Source organism: Salvelinus namaycush, chromosome 26, assembly GCF_016432855.1.
Source record: "Salvelinus namaycush isolate Seneca chromosome 26, SaNama_1.0, whole genome shotgun sequence".
NCBI lineage: Eukaryota > Metazoa > Chordata > Actinopteri > Salmoniformes > Salmonidae > Salvelinus > Salvelinus namaycush.
Window position 1 is genome coordinate 309,338 of NC_052332.1, and position 19,457 is coordinate 328,794.

Consider the following 19,457-nt stretch of genomic DNA (forward strand, 5'->3'; position numbering starts at 1 on the left):
TCCAAGAGGTCTAAATGTGAAACTAGATATACAACATTTTCTATAAAATGTGTTCTGCTCATAGGGGGCTGCCTTTTTCCATTTTCCTTATATAATATTGTATATAAAATTATTAATGCATTTGTCTCACCTGTTTTAACCTATTGCACATCAATATTACTTGACAAGAATAAACAAATCAAAATGTATTCCTATTTTTCCATGTATGTCGACTGTGTAATATTTATTTTGATATTAATGTATTGTATTAATTTGACTGGATGCATTCAATGACCGGTTGTAGCCTACATGCCTCTAGTCCAGAGGTTATCTAAGTAGGTGTGTTTCAAAGTGGTGTATGACCTGATAAAGAACCAACTCAGATCGAAACGTTGTCAAATCAAATTAAACTTTATTTGTCATATGCATCGAATACAACAAGTGTAGACCTTACCGTGAAATGCTTATTTGGAAGCCCTTAATCAACAGTGCAGTTCAAAAAGAGTTAAGAAAATATTTACCAAATAAACGAAAGTAATAAATAATAAAAAGTGGCATCTGTCTGTTTTGTGCATCTGATTAAGTCACCATGGGAGCATAGCCGAGTTGGGGACATTACTTTAGTCTTTGATACATTCTTCTGTCCTGCACCTGATAAGTTGGATGTGCATATTTTTCTATTTTTTCTTATTTTTCTCCCACAGAAAACAACACTAGAGTTTTACCATAAGGGTGGGTCCATGGGGATTTTCCGCTGCACATCATTTGGCTATACTTCACCAGAGTTACAGCTCAATTGGCAATCTAATATGAACCATGAGAATAAAACAGACTCTTGATAGACCTAATTTATCAGCACTATTCTGTAGTTACTTTATAGTAAGTGTATTAGTCTGTCTATGAACAATGACACAGCAACAAGTACTTTACTTCTACTACACATTAACCTACCAGTACACACAATGCACAATAGGCCTATACCTTCTTCAGTCTTTTCCTCTTTCTTCTCCATTCCCTCTTTCTCCTCCACTCCCTCTTTCCTTTGTCCTATCTTAGAGGGAGTCTCTCTCTTCGCATTGTCCTCTGCTTCAGCAGGTTTGGAAGTGACTGTGAACATTGAAAGATTTTGTCCTTTACAGTCCGAATACGCATGTCTCTCTACAAAACGCATAGTCCTACAGAACTACAGTACCCACATACTAGACCGACACAATGCGGCTACAATACACCAGCTATACCTTCTTCAGTCTCTTCCCCCCTCTCTTTCTCCTTCATCTCTTCTTCCTCGCCCTCTTTTTCAGAGGGAATTTCAGTCTCTCCTGCATCTTCTGCCACTTCACTATTAGCATCTGTACAAAAAACATTGCAACCTCCAAAAGAAGTATGTACAAAAATATTGTTATTTTCAAAGAGCTCTAAGGGGTATCGAGCCTCTAAAATAGGAATTACTAATCTGTCAAGGCATGGTGGAAAGAAGTTGTAAATAGGGAACATTCTCCTTTAAAGATACACAATACCCCAAAATGACAAAGCGAAAACAGGTTTTATACATTTTTGCACATTTATAACCCCCCCCATGAATACGTTATTTACATAAGTATTCAGACCCTTTGCTATGAGACTCAAAATTGAGCTCAGGTGCATCCTGTTTCCATTGATCATCCTTGAGATGTTTGTACATCTTGATCTAAGTCCACCTGTGGTAAATTCAATTGATTGAACATGATTTGGAAAGGCACACACCTGTCTATATAAGGTCCCCCAGTTGACAGTGCAAGTCAAACCAAGCCATGAGGTCGAAGGAATTGTCCATAGAGCTCCGAGACAAGACTGTGTCGAGGCACCAAAAATATTCCTAGAGCTGGCCGCCCAGCCAAACTGAGCAATCGGGGGAGAAAGGCGCTACTTATGTAAAGGACAACCATCTCTGCAGCACTCCACCAATCAGGCCTTTATGGCAGTGCCCAGATGGAAGCCAATCCTCAGTAAAAGGCACATGACAGCCCACTTGGAGTTTGCCAAAAGGCACCTAAAGGACTCAGACCATGAGAAACAAGATTCTCTGGTCTGATGATACCAATATTAAACTATTTTTTGCCTGAATGCCAGCGTCACATCTGTAGAAAACATGGCACCATCCCTACGGTGACGAATGGTGATGTTTGGAGCATCATGCTGTGGGGATGTTTTTCAGTGGCAGGGACTGGGAGACTAGTCAGGATCGAGGGAAAGATGAACAGAGCAAAGTACAGAGAGATCTTAGATTTTTAAAAACTGTTCCAGAGAGCTCAAGACCTCAGACTGGGGAAAAGGTTCACCATCCAACAGGACAACAACCCTAAGCATAAGCACCCAGCCAAGACAATGCAGGAGTGGCTTCGGGACAAGTCTCTGAATGTCCTTGAGTGGCCCAGCCAGAGACCAGACTTGAACCCGATCTAATATCTCTGGAGAGACCTGAAAATAGCAGTGCAGCGACGCTCCCCATCCAACCAGACAGAGCTTAAGAAGATCTGCAGAGAAGAATGGGAGAAACTCCCCATATACAGGTGAGACAAGCTTGTAGCATCATTCCCAAGGAGACTCGAGGCTGTAATCGCTGCCAAAGGTGCATCAACAAAGTACTGAGTAAAGGGTCTGAATACAGTGTTGCAGTAAGATTATCTCAAGACAATTTGCTGATACACAAAGCAACTCTAAAAACATTGAAAATGCATCCAATCCTGTCATACATCACATCATGGTTTCACAAATTATTTGTTTATCCAACTGTTTGGTTATTATAACAGCATCTATATATATATATATATATACAGTTGAAGTCGGAGGTTTACATACACCTAGGTTGGCGTCATTAAAACTCGTTTTTCAACCACCACATATTTCTTGTTAACAAAATATAGTTTTGGCAAGTCAGATAGGACATCTACTTTGTGCATGACACAAGTCATTTTTCCAACAATTTTTTACAGACAGATTATTTCACCGTATCACAATTCCAGTGGGTCAGAAGTTTACATACACTAAGTTGACTGTGCCTTTAAACAGCTTGGAAAATTCCAGAAGATGATGTCATGGCTTTAGAAGTTTCTGATAGGCTAATTGACATCATTTGAGTCAATTGGAGGTGTACCTGCGGATGTATTTCAAGGCCTGCCTTCAAACTCAATGCCTCTTTGCTTGACATGATTGGAAAATCAAAAGAAATCAGCCAAGACCTCAGAAAGAAAATTGTAGACCTCCACAAGTCTGGTTCATCCTTGGTAGCAATTTCCAAATGTTTTTAGGTACCACATTCATCTGTACAAACAATAGTACGCAAGTATAAACACCATGGGACCACGCAGCTGTCATACCGCTCAGGAAGGAGACGCGTTCTCTCTCCTAGAGATGAACGTACTTTGGTGCGAAAAGTGCAAATCAATCGCAGAACAACAGCAAAGGACCTTGTGAAGATGCTGGAGGATACAGGTACAAAAGTATCTATATCCACAGTAAAACGAGTCCTATATCGACATAACCTGAAAGGCCGCTCAGCAAGTAAGAAGCCACTGCTCCAAAACTGCCATAAAAAAGCCAGACTACGGTTTGCAACTGCACATGTGGACAAAGATCGTACTTTCTGGAGAAATGTCCTCAGGTCTGATAGAACTGTTCGGCCATAATGACCATTGTTATGTTTGGAGGAAAAAGGGGGAGGCTTGCAAGCCTAAGAACACCATCCCAACCTTGAAGAACGGGGGTGGCAGCATCATGTTGTGGGGGTGCTTTGCTGCAGTAGGGACTGGTGCACTTCACAAAATAGATGGCATCATGAGGCAGGACAATTATGTGGATATATTGAAGCAACAACTCAAGACATCAGTCAGGAAGTTAAAGCTTGGACGCAAATGGGTCTTCCAAATGGACAATGACCCCCAAGCATACTTCCAAAGTTGTGGCAAAATGGCTTTAAGGACAACAAAGTCAAGATTTTGGAGTGGCCATCACAAAGCCATGACCTCAATTCTATATAACATTTGTGGGCAGAACTGAAAAGCGTGTGCGAGCAAAGAGGCCTCCAACCCTGACTCATTTACACCAGCTCTATCAGGAGGAATGGGTCAAAATTCACCCAACTTATTGTGGAAGGCTACTCGAAACGTTTGACCCAAGTTAAACAATTTAAAGGCAATGCTACCAAATACTAGTTGGTCCCCCCTTTGCTACTAAAACAGCCTCCACTCTTCTGGAAAGGCTTTCCACTAGATGTTGGAACATTACTGTGGGAACTTGCTTCCAGTCAGCCACAACAGCATTAGTGAGGTTGGGCACTGATGTTGGGCAATTAGGCCTGGCTCGCAGTCTGTGATCCAATTCATCACAAAGGTGTTCTATTGGGTTGAGGTCAGGGCTCTGTGCAAGCAAGTCAAGTTCTTCCACACCGATCTCAACAAACCATTTCTGAATGGACCTTGCTTTGTGCATGGGGGTATTGTCATGCTGAAACAGGAAAGGACCTTCCCCAAACTGTAGCCACAAAGTTGGAAACACATAATCATCTAGAATGTCATTGTATGCTGTAGCGTTAAGATTTCCCTTCACTGGAACAAAGGGGCCTCGCCCGAACCATGAAAAACAGCCACAGACCATAATTCTTCTTCCAACAAACTTTACTGTTGGCACTATGCATTCGGTTAGGTAGTGTTCTCCTGGCATCTGACAAACCCAGATTTTTCCATCGGACTACCAGATGGTGAAGCGTGATTTATCACTCCAGTGAACGCGTTTCCACTGCTCCAGAGTCCAATGGCGGCGCGCTTCACACCACTTCAGTCTACGCTTGGGATTGTACATGGTGATCTTAGGCTTGTGTGCGGCTGCTTGGCCATGGAAACCCATTTAATGAAGCTCCCGACGAACAGTTCTTGTGATGACATTGCTTCCAGAGGCAGTTTGGAACTCGGAAGTCAGTGTTGCTAACGAGGACAGACGATTTTTATGCGCTAAGCGGTTCAGCATTCAGCGGTCCCGTTCTATGAGCTTATGCTGCTCCTAGACTTTTCTACTTCACAATAACTTACAATTGACTAGGGCAGCTCTAGCAGTGCAGAAATTCCACAAACTGTTTTGAATTTTATGAATAATGACTCAATTATGTATACATTTAACCTAGAACTATAACTAATTGAATTCTACCCTGTTTTTCCTGTATTGATAAATAATGTTAGTTCATAAGAAAGAGGTTATGTAGCATGTACATGGCAAGAGAGGAAGGTATGTGTGTGCCTAAAGAAAACAAAGTGGATCATTAAACTATGTTTGAACCGACCCGGCTATAACTCTGGGGAGATAAGATAAGACATGGAGAGCCCCTCCAGATACGGGAAATCTGGAACTGTCAGCTGTGTGGCAATAAACTTTGGTGAGACTCCAGGAGAGAAAGAGAGAATCCAAAGTTTAGTGTGTATGTATGTGCGTAGGAATGGTATGAATATAATGTTTTTGTATATGCACAGCAGAGCGCTCTAAATAAACATTCCTGACAGTTGTAGCTGGGCCTCCGCCTGATTCATTCCATACCAGTTTCCTACAAATTCTGGGTATCAGGCTGAGTAATCAATGAATTGGGTTTATGAACACTGAGAACATAATTCTCGTGACAATTGGTCCTTCGAGCTCGTGACACAAACTGACTTGTTGGAACGTTGGCATCCTATGACGGTGCCACGTTGAAAGTCACTGAAGTCTTCAGTGTGGCCATTCTACTGCCAATATTTGTCTATGGAGATTGGATTGCTGTGTGCTCGATTTTATACACCTGTCAGCAATGGGTGTGGCTGAATAGCCGAATCCACTAAATTGAGGTGTCCACATACTTTTGTATATATAGTGTATCTTGACTATCAATGATGTCAAGAAGTTTGTATGAATTTCCCGTTTGGCATGTCTCTTAATGTAATGACATGACAACTGAGTCAGTGTTTGAGACAACCATTCCCCCAAATACTGGCTGAAGACCTAGCTGGCCAATAACTAGCTAACACCAGACACAAGTATATTTGCTTTTGATGAATAGGGGGAACCTCTTATTATATTTCCTGACACGCTGCAGTCAAATTTTGGCACCTGTAGACTAGCTACCTAGCTATGTAAACCACGCCCCTCTGCGAACATGCCTTCTGCGATGTTGGTTACAAGACTGTACTTATGTATTAAAATGTGGCTTTTTGTGATGTCACAAAAACCCTGAATAATCCTGCCTCCATCCAGCCTCCTGAATCAAATGTGTGTTTGACATGGGGGGAGGGGACCAGTATGATCAAACTTGATCAATGTAGAAGCAACAGTCATTTTTCATACTTTTGAGATAGACTACTTTGATCTAGTTTCATCCAAATATCATCCAATTGAATGAAAAACATGATTTTGACTGTTCGGGACCTTTAAGATGACCAGGCTATTGACCATTCAATGACCACATATTGATTATGCAGCACTACTGTGTGTATGGGTGCCATAGAAATACAATCTGTTCTATGTATGGTTCCAGGTGTACCCTAGAAGTAGTCTCTATCAACAGCCAGGTGACATGAGAGTCTGCCATAGAGAGCCATTGCCTATCTATACATAGGTATGACCTTTTCTGTGACGGAGACACATAAGAGCCCGCTAGTCATCTCTATGGAGCTTACCTAGAGGATCATTTAGCTTACACGCTCCCTGAGGATTTTCCTCCCAGGCAGTCACCCCTCCACGCCAACTGATCCTCGTATAGATCGTGCTACTGAGCCGCAGAAAGAGGGGACACTGGCAGCTGTTCACAGAGCACCCTGTCCCCTCGTCCCGCTTTACACAGCTGGCTCCCAGCCATCATACCTCATCAACGTGACCCCGCCCCCATCCCCCTCATGTTTGAGTCTCGTGATTTTTGCCTCTTCCCATTCTCCATATGGGATAGGTAGCGATTGGTTAACACCTCCTCATACATGCATGCATGTACACAGGGATACCACAGAGAAGACCCACTGGGTACAGACATCATATCATTGTCTAATTTTGGTTTACATTTGGTTGAGTTGTCAACTAATGTTAATTCAACGTGAAATCAACAAAAAATGTCACCATATCATTGGATTTAGGTTAAAAGTTGGGTAAAAAAAAAAAGCTAAATTCCCATACGTTGATGACTTTTTTCAAATCCAATCAGTTTTCCATGTCGATTCAACGTCACCACAGTAAAAAGTTTTGTTGAAATGACATGGGAACAACATTGATTCAACGAGTTTTTGCCCAGTGGGGACAAACACACACACTGAAAAAGAGTGCCACCAAATGGTGGTGGACTCCGAAAGATGCCAGTTTCGATTATAGGTGCAACTGTCCCAGAGTCCCGGTAAGAGGACTGAATAACCAGCAGGGGACAGGGATACAACTCACACTTTACTGCCACACCGAACAGACAGGCACACACACACACACAGCAAACAAGAATAGAAGGAAACAGGTGTAATTGATTGTGTAAGTGATCGTTTTATGTTCAGTGATGCACTAAAGGATGTCCAGAGGAAGTCCAGAGGCAGGATTGTCCATGTGGAAAAAGTCCAGATGGGAGCTGAGGTGAAGGACAGGAGTTTATAGAGGTTGTTTCAAACTGCCATCCTGGAAACAACTGAAGAGTTCAAGGGCAGACTGGGGTCTCCAACCCCAGGCTGGGCCACTGGTTTGCTAACCAGGCCAGCTTACTCTGTTCTCTGGCAACCTGGTCCCTGATACATAGGTGTGAAGTGGCCTTCTGCAACAGGACAGTCCCAGGGCCAGAAAGAGGGTTTGAGAGAGGGTTCTGAGAAATAGTCATTGGCAACTGTAAGGGTTTCCACACACACACACACACACACACACACACACACACACACACACACACACACACACACACACACACACACACACACACACACACACACACACACACACACACACACACACACACACACACACACACACACACACACACACACACACACACACACCTCCCTATGGGGTGGGTGGGCTGATCTCTCAGGGACACTGAAGTTACACTGGCTGATCTAGCAAAACAGAGAGCATAAATTCATTTAATCTCAGTTACCCACGCTGCCTTGGGGGAGAGAGCGCTTCACAGCCATACCGGCATTAATCTCAATCGGCTCGTCAGCTCAACCCGCACTGTCTGACAAGCACGTACGCACACACACACCCAGGGAGATGGGGTTGGATTTGTGTGTGTGTATGCGAACGAGCGCGTGCGCATGTGTGTGTGTGTGTGTAGAGGGCGGCTTAGCGGAGCAGGACAGTGATGGAGCTCTCAGATCATCTGCTCTGGTCACTGCCAGCAGTTTGATCGAGAGTCAACACAGCAACACTGTTTGCCCTCTAGAGCTCCCTGACTCCCCACACCAATTCTCAACCAGCAGGCAGACTGCCTCCCTACAGAATCATGTTCACAGTGCCTGGCAGCATGTCATTCCAGCCACCAAAATACCTTGACATAAACCGTACAAGTGAAATACCGCATCCATATTAGGAAGTCGTGACAGAGTTTTACCTGAAATTGGACAACTTCTAATATGAATGCCGTAGATGTGGAGGTAGCCTACATGGAATTGTAAAATGTGAAGGAGGTGAATTTAGGCATTGTCGAATATGGAGCAAATTGTGACACAATTGACATTGTGTGTTGACAGCAAGTTTGATCAAGAGTGGTTCAAGGCCTCGTTATGAGTTGTGTAAAACCATTCTCTGGGGGTGATGATGCAAATGGATGGGTTTTGTTTTGGCCTCCCCTCTCTACAGTACCTCTCTCTCACTCTCACTCCCTCCCCTCTCTTCCTCTGCCGGTAGCTTGACACGAACCCAGTGTCTCTGAAACGTGTTGAAATCACACTGATTTCACACTGACAGTGAAGCAGGACTTTATCCCGCCCTCTCTCCCTTTCTGTCATTCTAGCTTTTTCTCCCTCCCCTTCCACATTCTCTCACTATCACTCTCTCTCTCTCTCTCTGTCTCTCTCACTCACTCACACACACACACACACCACACACACACAAGCCCACATACATTAACTGGGTTTCAGTATCATTATCTAAATTGAATGAGCAGCTCTGACATCGGATATGATTATTGTGCAATGTAAGGGGACACTCCTTTTTAAATAGCCCTTTTCGTTCCAGGCCTTACCTCTGAGGGAAGCGTGTCAGATTAGAAAATAGATTATAGTTCTATGACGCAACACCACAGGAATCCTTCAAATAAATCAGAATGCTTTTCAGTTTAGAGGCTATAGCTCTACTCTACATCTACTCTAAACTACTACTCTATGGGTCCGGCTTACCTTCTTCACTCTCTACAACCATTGGCTTAGGCAGCTCCGTTGGGGACGGTGTTGTGACAGGGGTAGTGCTCTCGGTCAGGAACGGTGACGTGAGCTCCTCCGTGATCGGTGGAGTGGGTGTGGACTCCTCTGTGGTAGACTGAGGGGTGGTTGTAGGGGGCGTGGCCTCTGTGGTAATGTAGATGGCAGTTGTACGTTTTTCCTCCACAAGTGGAGGTGGTGGAGGGGAATCGGTGGGGGTGATGGTGGTGGTTGGGGGGGGCATGCTGTAAATGAGGGGAGGCTCAGGGTCCGTAACAGGGGGCTCTGTTGGGGGAGTGGTGGCGGTGTCGGTTGGGGCCTCGGTTGAAAGGACGGGCTCTTGAGAGAAAGAGAATGTGAAAGGGATGAGAAACGAGTGGTGTAAGGCATTAGCATAGGGAATGTTGTCTCGGATTGTTTATCCAAAGAAAGCCTTTCTTTTCTCTGACCCACGCACGCACGTACGTGCACACACACACACACACACACACACACATAGACAGACTTGCAAAATGTGCATATAAGCACATGCACAAAAGTGTCAGCATGCACAAGCACACACTCGCGAAACACTTGCAGGCACACGCACAGAAGTGAAGACATGCTGGAAGTGTGATTTCACACTGCTGAGATTGACTAAACTCAAAAGCCGTGCCTTGTTAACCCTTTCCCTACTTTGAGCAGTGCAATCCCAGCGTGCTGCTCTGCTCTTCACACCTATGGGGGACGTTACTGCAAAGACAAGTTATTTTGAGTTTACTGCAGAAGATGCAGTAGACTGTTGTGGTAAGAGAACACTGATTGCAATACTAATGGTCCACTTCAGGCTGACAGTATGTGTGTGAGTATTTGTATGGGTCTGTACTGGCTTTAGTAGATTGTGGTACATTAGATATATGGATAAATGCAAATGATATACATCCGTTTAAGAGGTTAATCTACACCACATGTAAATACTGATGTCATACATACACATTAGATATACAGTATAGAAGCAAAGATTTATACTAGATCTATGGCAAATACACAAGCTGGTGTACTATATGCTAGCCCTATTAGCTAATATACAGGGGTTCCCAAACTTTTTGGGGACTTCTGTGATAGCAAATTCATTAGGGACCCCCTCAAAATCAGAACACAACTCTGACTTTACAGTGCGATAAAAATAACAGAAAATGAGTTTTACTATGACTGGTGCAGCGCATGGCCAGACTAACCAAGTCTCGGGCCCTGGGTCTAGGTTCCCTGGGAACTAACATTTTAAAGGACCCCCTCTTAGCATCGGGGATCCTTTCTATTGCTTTTTTCACGGTAATTTCCTGCAATTCTACACAATTTTCCATGGAACAGAGAGAAAAAAATGCAGTTTAAAAGCACATTCCTGCAATTCTACACATTGTCCCATGGGGCAGAGAGACAATTTTGTAGTTTCAAAGTTTAAATTATAGTGCACATTTTTACTGAGTACCATGGATCCCTGTGAGCCTCCCAGGCCCTGTTGTGCATATAAGGGTAGCCTATATTGTAGATGAATAATATTACATTGTATTGTATTGCACACTCTAAACTTGTTTCACAGACCCCTTGGCCAAATTCATTTAATCTGTTGTTGCTAGCAATATTGAATATTGCCGCAGTACCTCTGCGGACCCCAGTTTGGGAACCCCTGCACTAGTGTACTACAAAGCTCTTTGTGTTAAAGCATTAATAACAAGCTGGATGTTGGCTTTCTAAATATCAAGCTAAATACATATAGCTCAATAGTCCCTGGTTGGCTATATCACAAAATAATTTGTAAGTTCATGTTAACACTATCTCAGAGTACATATGGTCCCAATCTACAGAGTGTAAAAAGTACTCTGATTGTAATATTACATGTTGAGTGTTAATGTAAAATATTAACGCTGCATTCCACTTGCCAGTGTTACTAAAATGTAACACTATAGGGTAATTAACACTCACAGGGTTATTTATTTTCAACACTAGTGTTGATCTAGAGTTAACTCCTATTAGTGTTAAACAAAAACACTATTATAGTCAGTCATTTTTGGTGTTGTTTTAACACTGTATGGTGTAAAGTCTAATTTTCATATTTCCCAAGGTAACTTTTCTTTTCGAGTGAATTGTAGAGTTACCACCCATTACTATTTTTGTAACATAAAACGGCCAACCGAATCGTGTCTAGTCATCTCTCCTCCTTCCAGGCTTTTTCATCTTTGAACTTATATGGTGATCGCATCTAAACTTTCATTGTATTACCACGACAACCGGCAACAAAGTTCGTCTTTCAATCACCCACGTGGGTATAACCAATGAGGAGATGGCACGTGGGTACCTGCTTCTATAAACCAATGAGGAGATGGGAGAGGCAGGACTTGCAGCGCGATCTGCGTCAGAAATAGAACTGAGATCTATTTTAGCCCGTGGCAATGCAGAAGCTCGTTGGCGCGCGCGAGCAGTGTGGATGCAATAATTGAATAACATGGATATCTACATTTATTTTGCGACGCTCGCGCACGCGACGTGTCCGGTCTGGTCAGCATGTTACGCTCTCAATTAAACTCTTGATGGTTGCTAGGCTTCGCCTGTTAACCATCTTCCTACCAGTTCTAAACTTTGCAAGGCATGTCACTTCGCCCATCTTTTCGCATAGCCCACCACTAAGCATGCACTGTCTTCCTAACCACAACTGGATGGATACATAAAGAATTAGGCTACTGTAGGAATAAATGTCACTGAATGATGAAAATATAGGCTCATGCAATTGAAGTCATGTACAGTATCAAAATGTTGCACACTGAAACTTGCAAAGTCAACCAATCCTTGTAATACATTTGAAGCAATTGCCTACCCGCGTGTGGTCAACTAGATCTCCCAAACTCGGTCTTAGGGCCACCCCTGGGTGGCCGTTTTGACGCCATCACGCTGCTTTGAGACAAGCGTGGGGACTCGTCTTGGTAAATCAATAAATGTCTGATTTTAGTTTTCCCCGAATCTCCGTTTGGATATTGGTTAGGCTACAATTACGCTGGGAAAAGGTTAACTAAGTTGAGGTGAGTGCTGCCTATGATCATCTTGTCTAGTTGGCTAATTTATTAGAACATTTTGTCATGTTATGTAGCTTAACAAATGGATAATTTTGCTCTTCACTCGCAGTCACTTAGTAGCCTAGGCCTACTCCCAACCAAAAGCCTGTGACTTCACGGACTTGTTTCACTGGATCTCTGTATGTATAGGATATTTGGCTAATTGGTTTCTGGCTGGGCAAATAAGTCGAGGTGGTAGCTTATCTATTAGTTGCTCATCTATAACTTATCAGAAACATTTAGCATGTAATAATGTAGCCTAAATCAAGTGTAGGCCTATTATTTTGCTTAATCACATGGGCAACTCCAAAAGCCCGCGGAGGTTGTGAAATATGAACGAGACTCACATGCATTTGAAAATAGGATTGCGATTATTTTCTATCAGTATTATGATGAAGGTAAGACTCCCTAACAAAGAGGGGTGAGGGTAGGAAAGAGACGAAATGTGGATTTAAAAAAAGCATGGGCTTGGGCTCTGTTTCAAAATATAACTGTTTTATATGACAGCTGTTCCAGACGTTCCCATGACACAAGTTGCGTGGGAAAAATATTTGTTGTATTTTATTCTGTTATATTCCATTATATTCTAACTATAAAATATATGTGTTTTGACTGTGATTGGGTGTCTTGTCTGTTTAATTAACAAAATAACAAACTATTGATTTCATTTGGATGGCACACAAAAATGTGTAATGGGTTCGCACTCAAAAAGATGTCGCATGAAGCTTATTCATACTTCATTTTTAGTGCATCAGGGATAGCGTACACAGACGTTTTGGAATCCATGGCTGCACAGACTCGCAACATGGGCCTAATTAAACATTTTAAAATACATTTTATTAGTCTTATAATGTTTTTTAGGACCTGCCTAAATGAATTAATAATGGATTTATTTTTGATGGTGTATATTCTCAATGGATTTATTAAAATAGACATCCACCCACATCTGCACACCACTACTAACACTTGTCCCCTGTATGCCGGCATGTGCACGGGAGGTATAAAAGGTGCCTGTTTGTCATATAAACATCGCCCACATTTTTCTGAAGGCTAAATACTCTGTAAAAGCAGTATTAGTGACAGCAGACATGGTTGTTAAATTCTTTCCTTTTAAAGGCCTGTGGATTTCACCAAATGAGTATCTAGGTCAGAATTAGATACATTATAATAATGGCGCCAGAGGAGATGGCTGCCGTTTTAAGCTTTTTCAGCTCGAGACCCAAACGAGAAATGTACTGTCCTCAAAAAACCCAAATTAAGAAGAAATAGATGCTCAGGGCCCAATTTGGGTCCCAAACTATAGTTTAAGAAAACCTGATCTAGGCGAATGTTATCAATAAAATTGAACTTTATGACAATACATTACATATATCACAAGGCCTTACTTTGATGGCCTAGTTTTACCATAACACAGTGGTGTTGGGAAACTCTTGGTTTACATGCAAGTCCTGCAAGTCACATCATGCTGGCTTGCAAAGTGATTTGTAATTCCTATAGGAATCAAGCCAGAGTTAGGATAGCCCCGCCTTATCTCAGCTCACTGGTCACCATAGCAGCACCCATCCGTAGCACAGGCTCCAGCAGGCGCTACGGGTGGTGTTACTGTTCACCCCCAAAGCCAACTCCTGCTTTGGTCGCCTTTCCTTCCAGTTCTCTGCTGCCAATGACTGGAACGAACTGCAAAAATCACTGAAGCTGGAGACTCATATCTTCCTCACTAGCTTTTAGCACCAGCTGTCAGAGCAGCTCACAGATCACTGCACCTGTACATAGCCCATCTGTAAATAGCCCATCCAACTACCTCTTCCACATGCTGTATTTATTTATTTATCTTGCTCCTTTGTACCCCAGTATCTCTACTTGCACATTCATCTTCTGCACATCTACCATTCCAGTGTTTAATTGCTATATTGTAATTACTTCGCCACCATGGCCTATTTATTGCCTTACCTCCCTTATCCTACCTCATTTGCACTCACTGTATATATACTTTTTCTACTGTATTATTGACTGTATGTTTGTGTATTCCATGTGTAACTCTGTGTTGTTGTATGTGTCGAACTGCTTTGCTTTATCTTGGCCAGGTCGCAGTTGTAAATGAGAACTTGTTCTCAACTAGCCTACCTGGTTAAATAAAGGTGAAATAAAAAATATTAACAGTGTCCAAAGAAGGGCCAGATGTATACAGAATGGCGTCGTCTGTTTAGAGGTGGATCAAGGAATCACCAGCAGCAAGAGCGACATCATTGATGTATACAGAGAAGAGAGTCGGCCCGAGAATTGAACCCTGTGGCACCCCCATAGAGACTGCCAGAGGTCAGGACAACAGGCCCTCCGATTTGCAATGAAGAGCAAGATGTTCTGGGCCAGCTGCAGCTTAACTAGGTGCACATATGTACTGTATGTACGAATATACAAGCACACACGCAGATGCACACACACACACACACAACACATATACTCCTACCTACCACGTCCCTTGTATTTCTACTCTTCCCTGTCATACAAACACATTTGCGTAAAATTAGACAATTTGTCACTTGTTTGGGTTAATGAAGGCAAGATAAATGATCACAATAACATTTAATGCCACCTGCCAGTTTTGGTGTCCCTGTCATTTGTTACTGCGGTGCTAGACAGCCATTTGCTCAACGCTAACAATGGTAATGTGATTCAGGGAGGGATCGAGATAACGTTCCCAGAACACCTAATAACACCCAGATGAGTGACAGGTTGGTTTTTCTGAACATTTGTTCTCCTACAGACTACATTGTTATTAGGTTTTGATTTCTCTGGGTTTAATAAATGGTCATGTTTATGCAAAGTTGAGTCCTACTGGACTTTTACTAGAGCAGAGGAGGATAGACATACAAGATGGTGGCAGTTTGTATGCTTGCGCAGCAAGTGTCTGTGTTTTTTAGTTAGCAGATAGGGATTGCCGCTTGACCTGCCAAGGCCTCTATCTGCAAAGGCAGATTTAGGAAGGGGAGGGGTCAAGCGGGCCCAAGGATTTGGTCTCTCTGGGAGAATCTCAATTGCATACTCCTCGTGTCCTCTCCTCGCCTCCTTCTCAAATCCCATTGCATGAGAAAGCCAAAGATCCCTCCCCTCTGACCTTCTCCTCCAATGAGTTTTGAAAAGGAGGCAACGAGAGAGGACGCGAGTAGAATGCAATTGAGATTCTCCCTCTGACCAGCCCTCCTCTCCTCTCCCCTCCCCACACCCATCTGGCCAAATTGACCAATGGGGTCAGAGCTCTGCAGATCCTTCTGGCTGGCCACTGGACTACTAATCCCCTGTCCATCTGAGCATGCTCAGTAGCAGAGACTGACCGGCTGACTGGCTGGGGGAGGGAGGCCCATGAGACTAATAAGGGAGAGTGGATCTACAGATTAAGGCAGCCCTCTGCAGCTCTCTGATCCAGAGGGGTTGGGTTAAATGCGGAAGACACATTTTGTTTGAATTGCATTAATTTGTGCAACTGACTAGGTATCCCATTTCCCTTTCCCTACAGTGAGCTCCAAAAGTATTTGAGCAGCGACACATTTGTTGTTGTTTTGGCTCTGTAGTTCAGCACTTTGGATTTGAAATGATAACATGGATTTGAATTGACTTTGAGGTTAAAGTGCAGACTGTCAGCTTTAATTTGAGGGTATTTTCATCCATATTGGGTGAACCGTTTAGAAATTACAGCATTTCACATTGTGTTTCAGATTATTTTGTGCCAAATAGAAATGAATAGTAAATAATGTACTGTCATTTTGGTGTCACTTTTATTGTAAATAAAAATAGAATATGTTTCTAAACACTTCTACATGAATGTGAATGCTACCATTATGACGGCTATTGTGTCGGGCCAAACAATGCCATTTACCCGCGACTGTATTCATGATACAGCACTGCCTCTTGTGGCTTATTTAAGTATGACACACTTCTCTAACTGCAGACAAACCCGTGTGGATAGAATGTGCATTCTTTCTGCAGGGAAGAAGCATACCCGTGCCTACACGCACGCACACACGTTTGTTATGACTGGATTTGGAATTATCGGGTGTTTTATTCTTAGACCCATGAGAAGGGGGTGGACTCCTGGTCATGGCACAGCATGCACTCTACCTGTAGGGAGGTGATGGGGAGGTGGGGGAGGAGTGAGTGAGTGAGAGCTCGGATCCCCGAGAGGATGATTTATGAGTTTCGCTGAGCCATCCATAAACACACAGATGCACGCCAGACCGGTAACGAGACGACTGTTTCTTTTTAATGTTTTAAAGCTTAAGTTAGCTGCTCCTCAATCTCAGCTCATCAGTGACTCTATAGGAGCTCTTGACATCGGCCTTAAAATACAGAAAAGTGCTGTGCAATTCAACGACAGCATTTCATGGATTTCCTCAAAGAAAATTCTGACGACATCAGACACTACGTTCCTGGCATTCCCTCTTTCGCCGTCCTCTCCCTCCCTCCTCCCTATACACTAAGTGCTTTTCCGGAGGAACACGATAGGCCCTCTGGCTCCCAGGATGTCAGGTTTAAATTTAACCTAGGACCGTTGTCGGTCGGAACTAGACCTGGTTCTGAGGACCACTTTATATTCACGGTCTTGACAGAGTGTTTGGTCCTGTCGGATAGGGGCTCCTGAAATCCAGTCAATCAGAAAGAATCCAGCCAACCTGTCCATTCTGTAGTAGCACAACGTCCACTCTCTCCTATGGATGGACACGCCACATCTGGCATTAATGTCAACCAAGATGATGGATGGTTTGACAAAAGAGAGTCCACTTTAATGATAATGCACACACGCACACACACATGACACACACACACACAAGTATTGTCTATGATAAGTCTATATCTATCTACTGTACCTATATCTACTCTACCCACTACCACTAACTCTATCTCCTCTAGGTGCCCACCTTCCTGAGTAGTAGTAGCAGAAGCTTCCTGAGTAGTGGTTGTGGTCGGGTCTGGTTCTGGTGTGGTAGTGGGGTATACGGTTGTAGTTGCAGGTTCACTTTCAGTTATGGAGGTTGTAGTGGGGGCTGAAGTAGTGGTTGTGGTGGTCAAAGGCAAAGTTTCTGACAGTTCTGTGAGAAAACAGATTCCAAGTTGACCAACAAACAAAACATCCCCCCTCCCCACTCAAAGAATCCACTGAAACACTACAGCAGTGGTAGGCAACCCTGTTCCTGGAGTGCCACAGGTACTGCAGGATTTTGTTCCAACTAGGCCCTAAACCAGGGGTGCGCTTGAACGTTTGTTACATTGCGGAATGGTTTGTACTGAACGACACGTTTTCCCAAAACTTTCTTGAACAGACTTTGAGATACGTTTGGTCCATTTAGTGGGTGTGCCGGGGTGTAGCTTGAGGCAACGAGTGACTTATTTAAAGAGCAGCTGGTCGCTCAGTACAGCACCGCTTCTGTTAAATTGAACATTCCATTACATTTTCATGTACTGAACGCAGCCCTGACCAACTGAGCTAATTGATCAGTTCAGTGATTGCCTAAATTCAACACACCTGGTCTTCCAGGTTGGTTAAATCAAAAACATGGTTGCCTACCCCTGCACTACAACATTGGCTAGTCCTACATATGACTACATATGACTAGTCTAAAAGCATATGTCATATTTTTTTATCCATGAATAGCTTTAAGCCAAGTCTAATAATTGTCTAAGTTTTACAAGTCTGTCTTAACCCCAAAGTTCCCTAGTCAGTCCTATGGGGTGCCGTTTGTAACATGCAATATTTTGTGAAAAAGATAAATTCCGTGCAAAAAAAGGCAACGATGGCCCAGACTAACCAGGAGAGGCCAGTGCTGTCTGTCAGGTCTGATGTTGCCACTTTGCTGATCATTTCCGTCTAAGCGCTCTGAGCTGAGAGTGTCTCCACAGAGAGTATCCCTAATCAAATTCCCTTTTATTCATTCCGCTAGGAGCTCCTCACCCACAATCACACCGCATTACAGCACACTTACACATTCCCCTGCTCCCCCTCTCATACTCACTTCCTATCCCTATCCCTCTCTCTCTCTCTCTCACACACACACACACACACACACACACACACACACACACACACACACACACACACACACACACACACACACACACACACACACACACACACACACACACACACACACACACACACACACACACATCGCATTACAGCACACATTCCCCTGCTCTCTCTCTTCCCCCTCTTCTATTTCATTCTCTTTTTCTCTCCCATGCCTCTCCACCAGTGACTTCATTCTAACATAAGAGAGACAGAACTGTGAAAAGATTCCTGCAGTGGAAGCTAGCGTAGCTGGGATAAAAAAGGACATATTGATGCCGTGGTGGCGACAGTACAGGGAGTCCTATCAATGACATAGAAGACAAGTCCAGCACTGCAACCGACAAAAGAAGAAGAGCGGAAGCTGAAGAACAGAGATATGGAACAATAGAGAGATAGATGGAGGGATACAGAGAGTGAAGGAGGGAATGTGAGAGAGAATGTGGATGCAACATCCTCTTCTTGGCTTGTTATTACTTACTAGAACCACCGCCCGTGGGGGCACCAGCGATTGCACCTGAAAAAAAGGGAGAGAGAGGGGGAGAGGGAAGAAGAAAAAGAGGATAAGTATCTGTTTATTTATGCAGTCTTCCCCGACCTTGTTTATCAAACTCTGTAGAATGATCTTGTGTGTTGTGCGTTAAAACAAAACTCAAAAAGCTGTATATCAGCGTTCTTCAATCCTGGCCTGACCTTGTTGGGTACCTACAGGAGTGTTCAGGCTTTTGCTCCAGCCCAACATCACCAACACACCTGATACAACCAATCAACTACCATTAATCATTTGGCCATTAATTAGTTAAATCAGTTGTGTTGGCGCTGGGGGTGGAACAAAAGCCTGCACAGTCTATGGGATGAGGACAGAGGAACTCTGATCTGTATGCAGTTTGCTACTAGATCCTCTGCAGTAGAACACCACTCAAATCTGTTCATCCAGGCCCCCTGTTCTCTGCCCAACTCTGC

The 19,457-nt window shown here is 43.4% G+C and overlaps 1 protein-coding gene across 1 annotated transcript in view; it reads right to left on the bottom strand.

Moving 5' to 3' along the window:
• Positions 1-19,457, bottom strand: part of LOC120021827 (netrin-G2-like) — a 135,375-nt gene that overhangs the window by 34,733 nt on the left and 81,185 nt on the right. Inside the window, exon 4 of the mRNA XM_038965678.1 lies at positions 18,985-19,011. Coding sequence (XP_038821606.1) covers positions 18,985-19,011 — 27 coding nt within the window. The remainder of the gene's footprint in view (positions 1-18,984; positions 19,012-19,457) is intronic.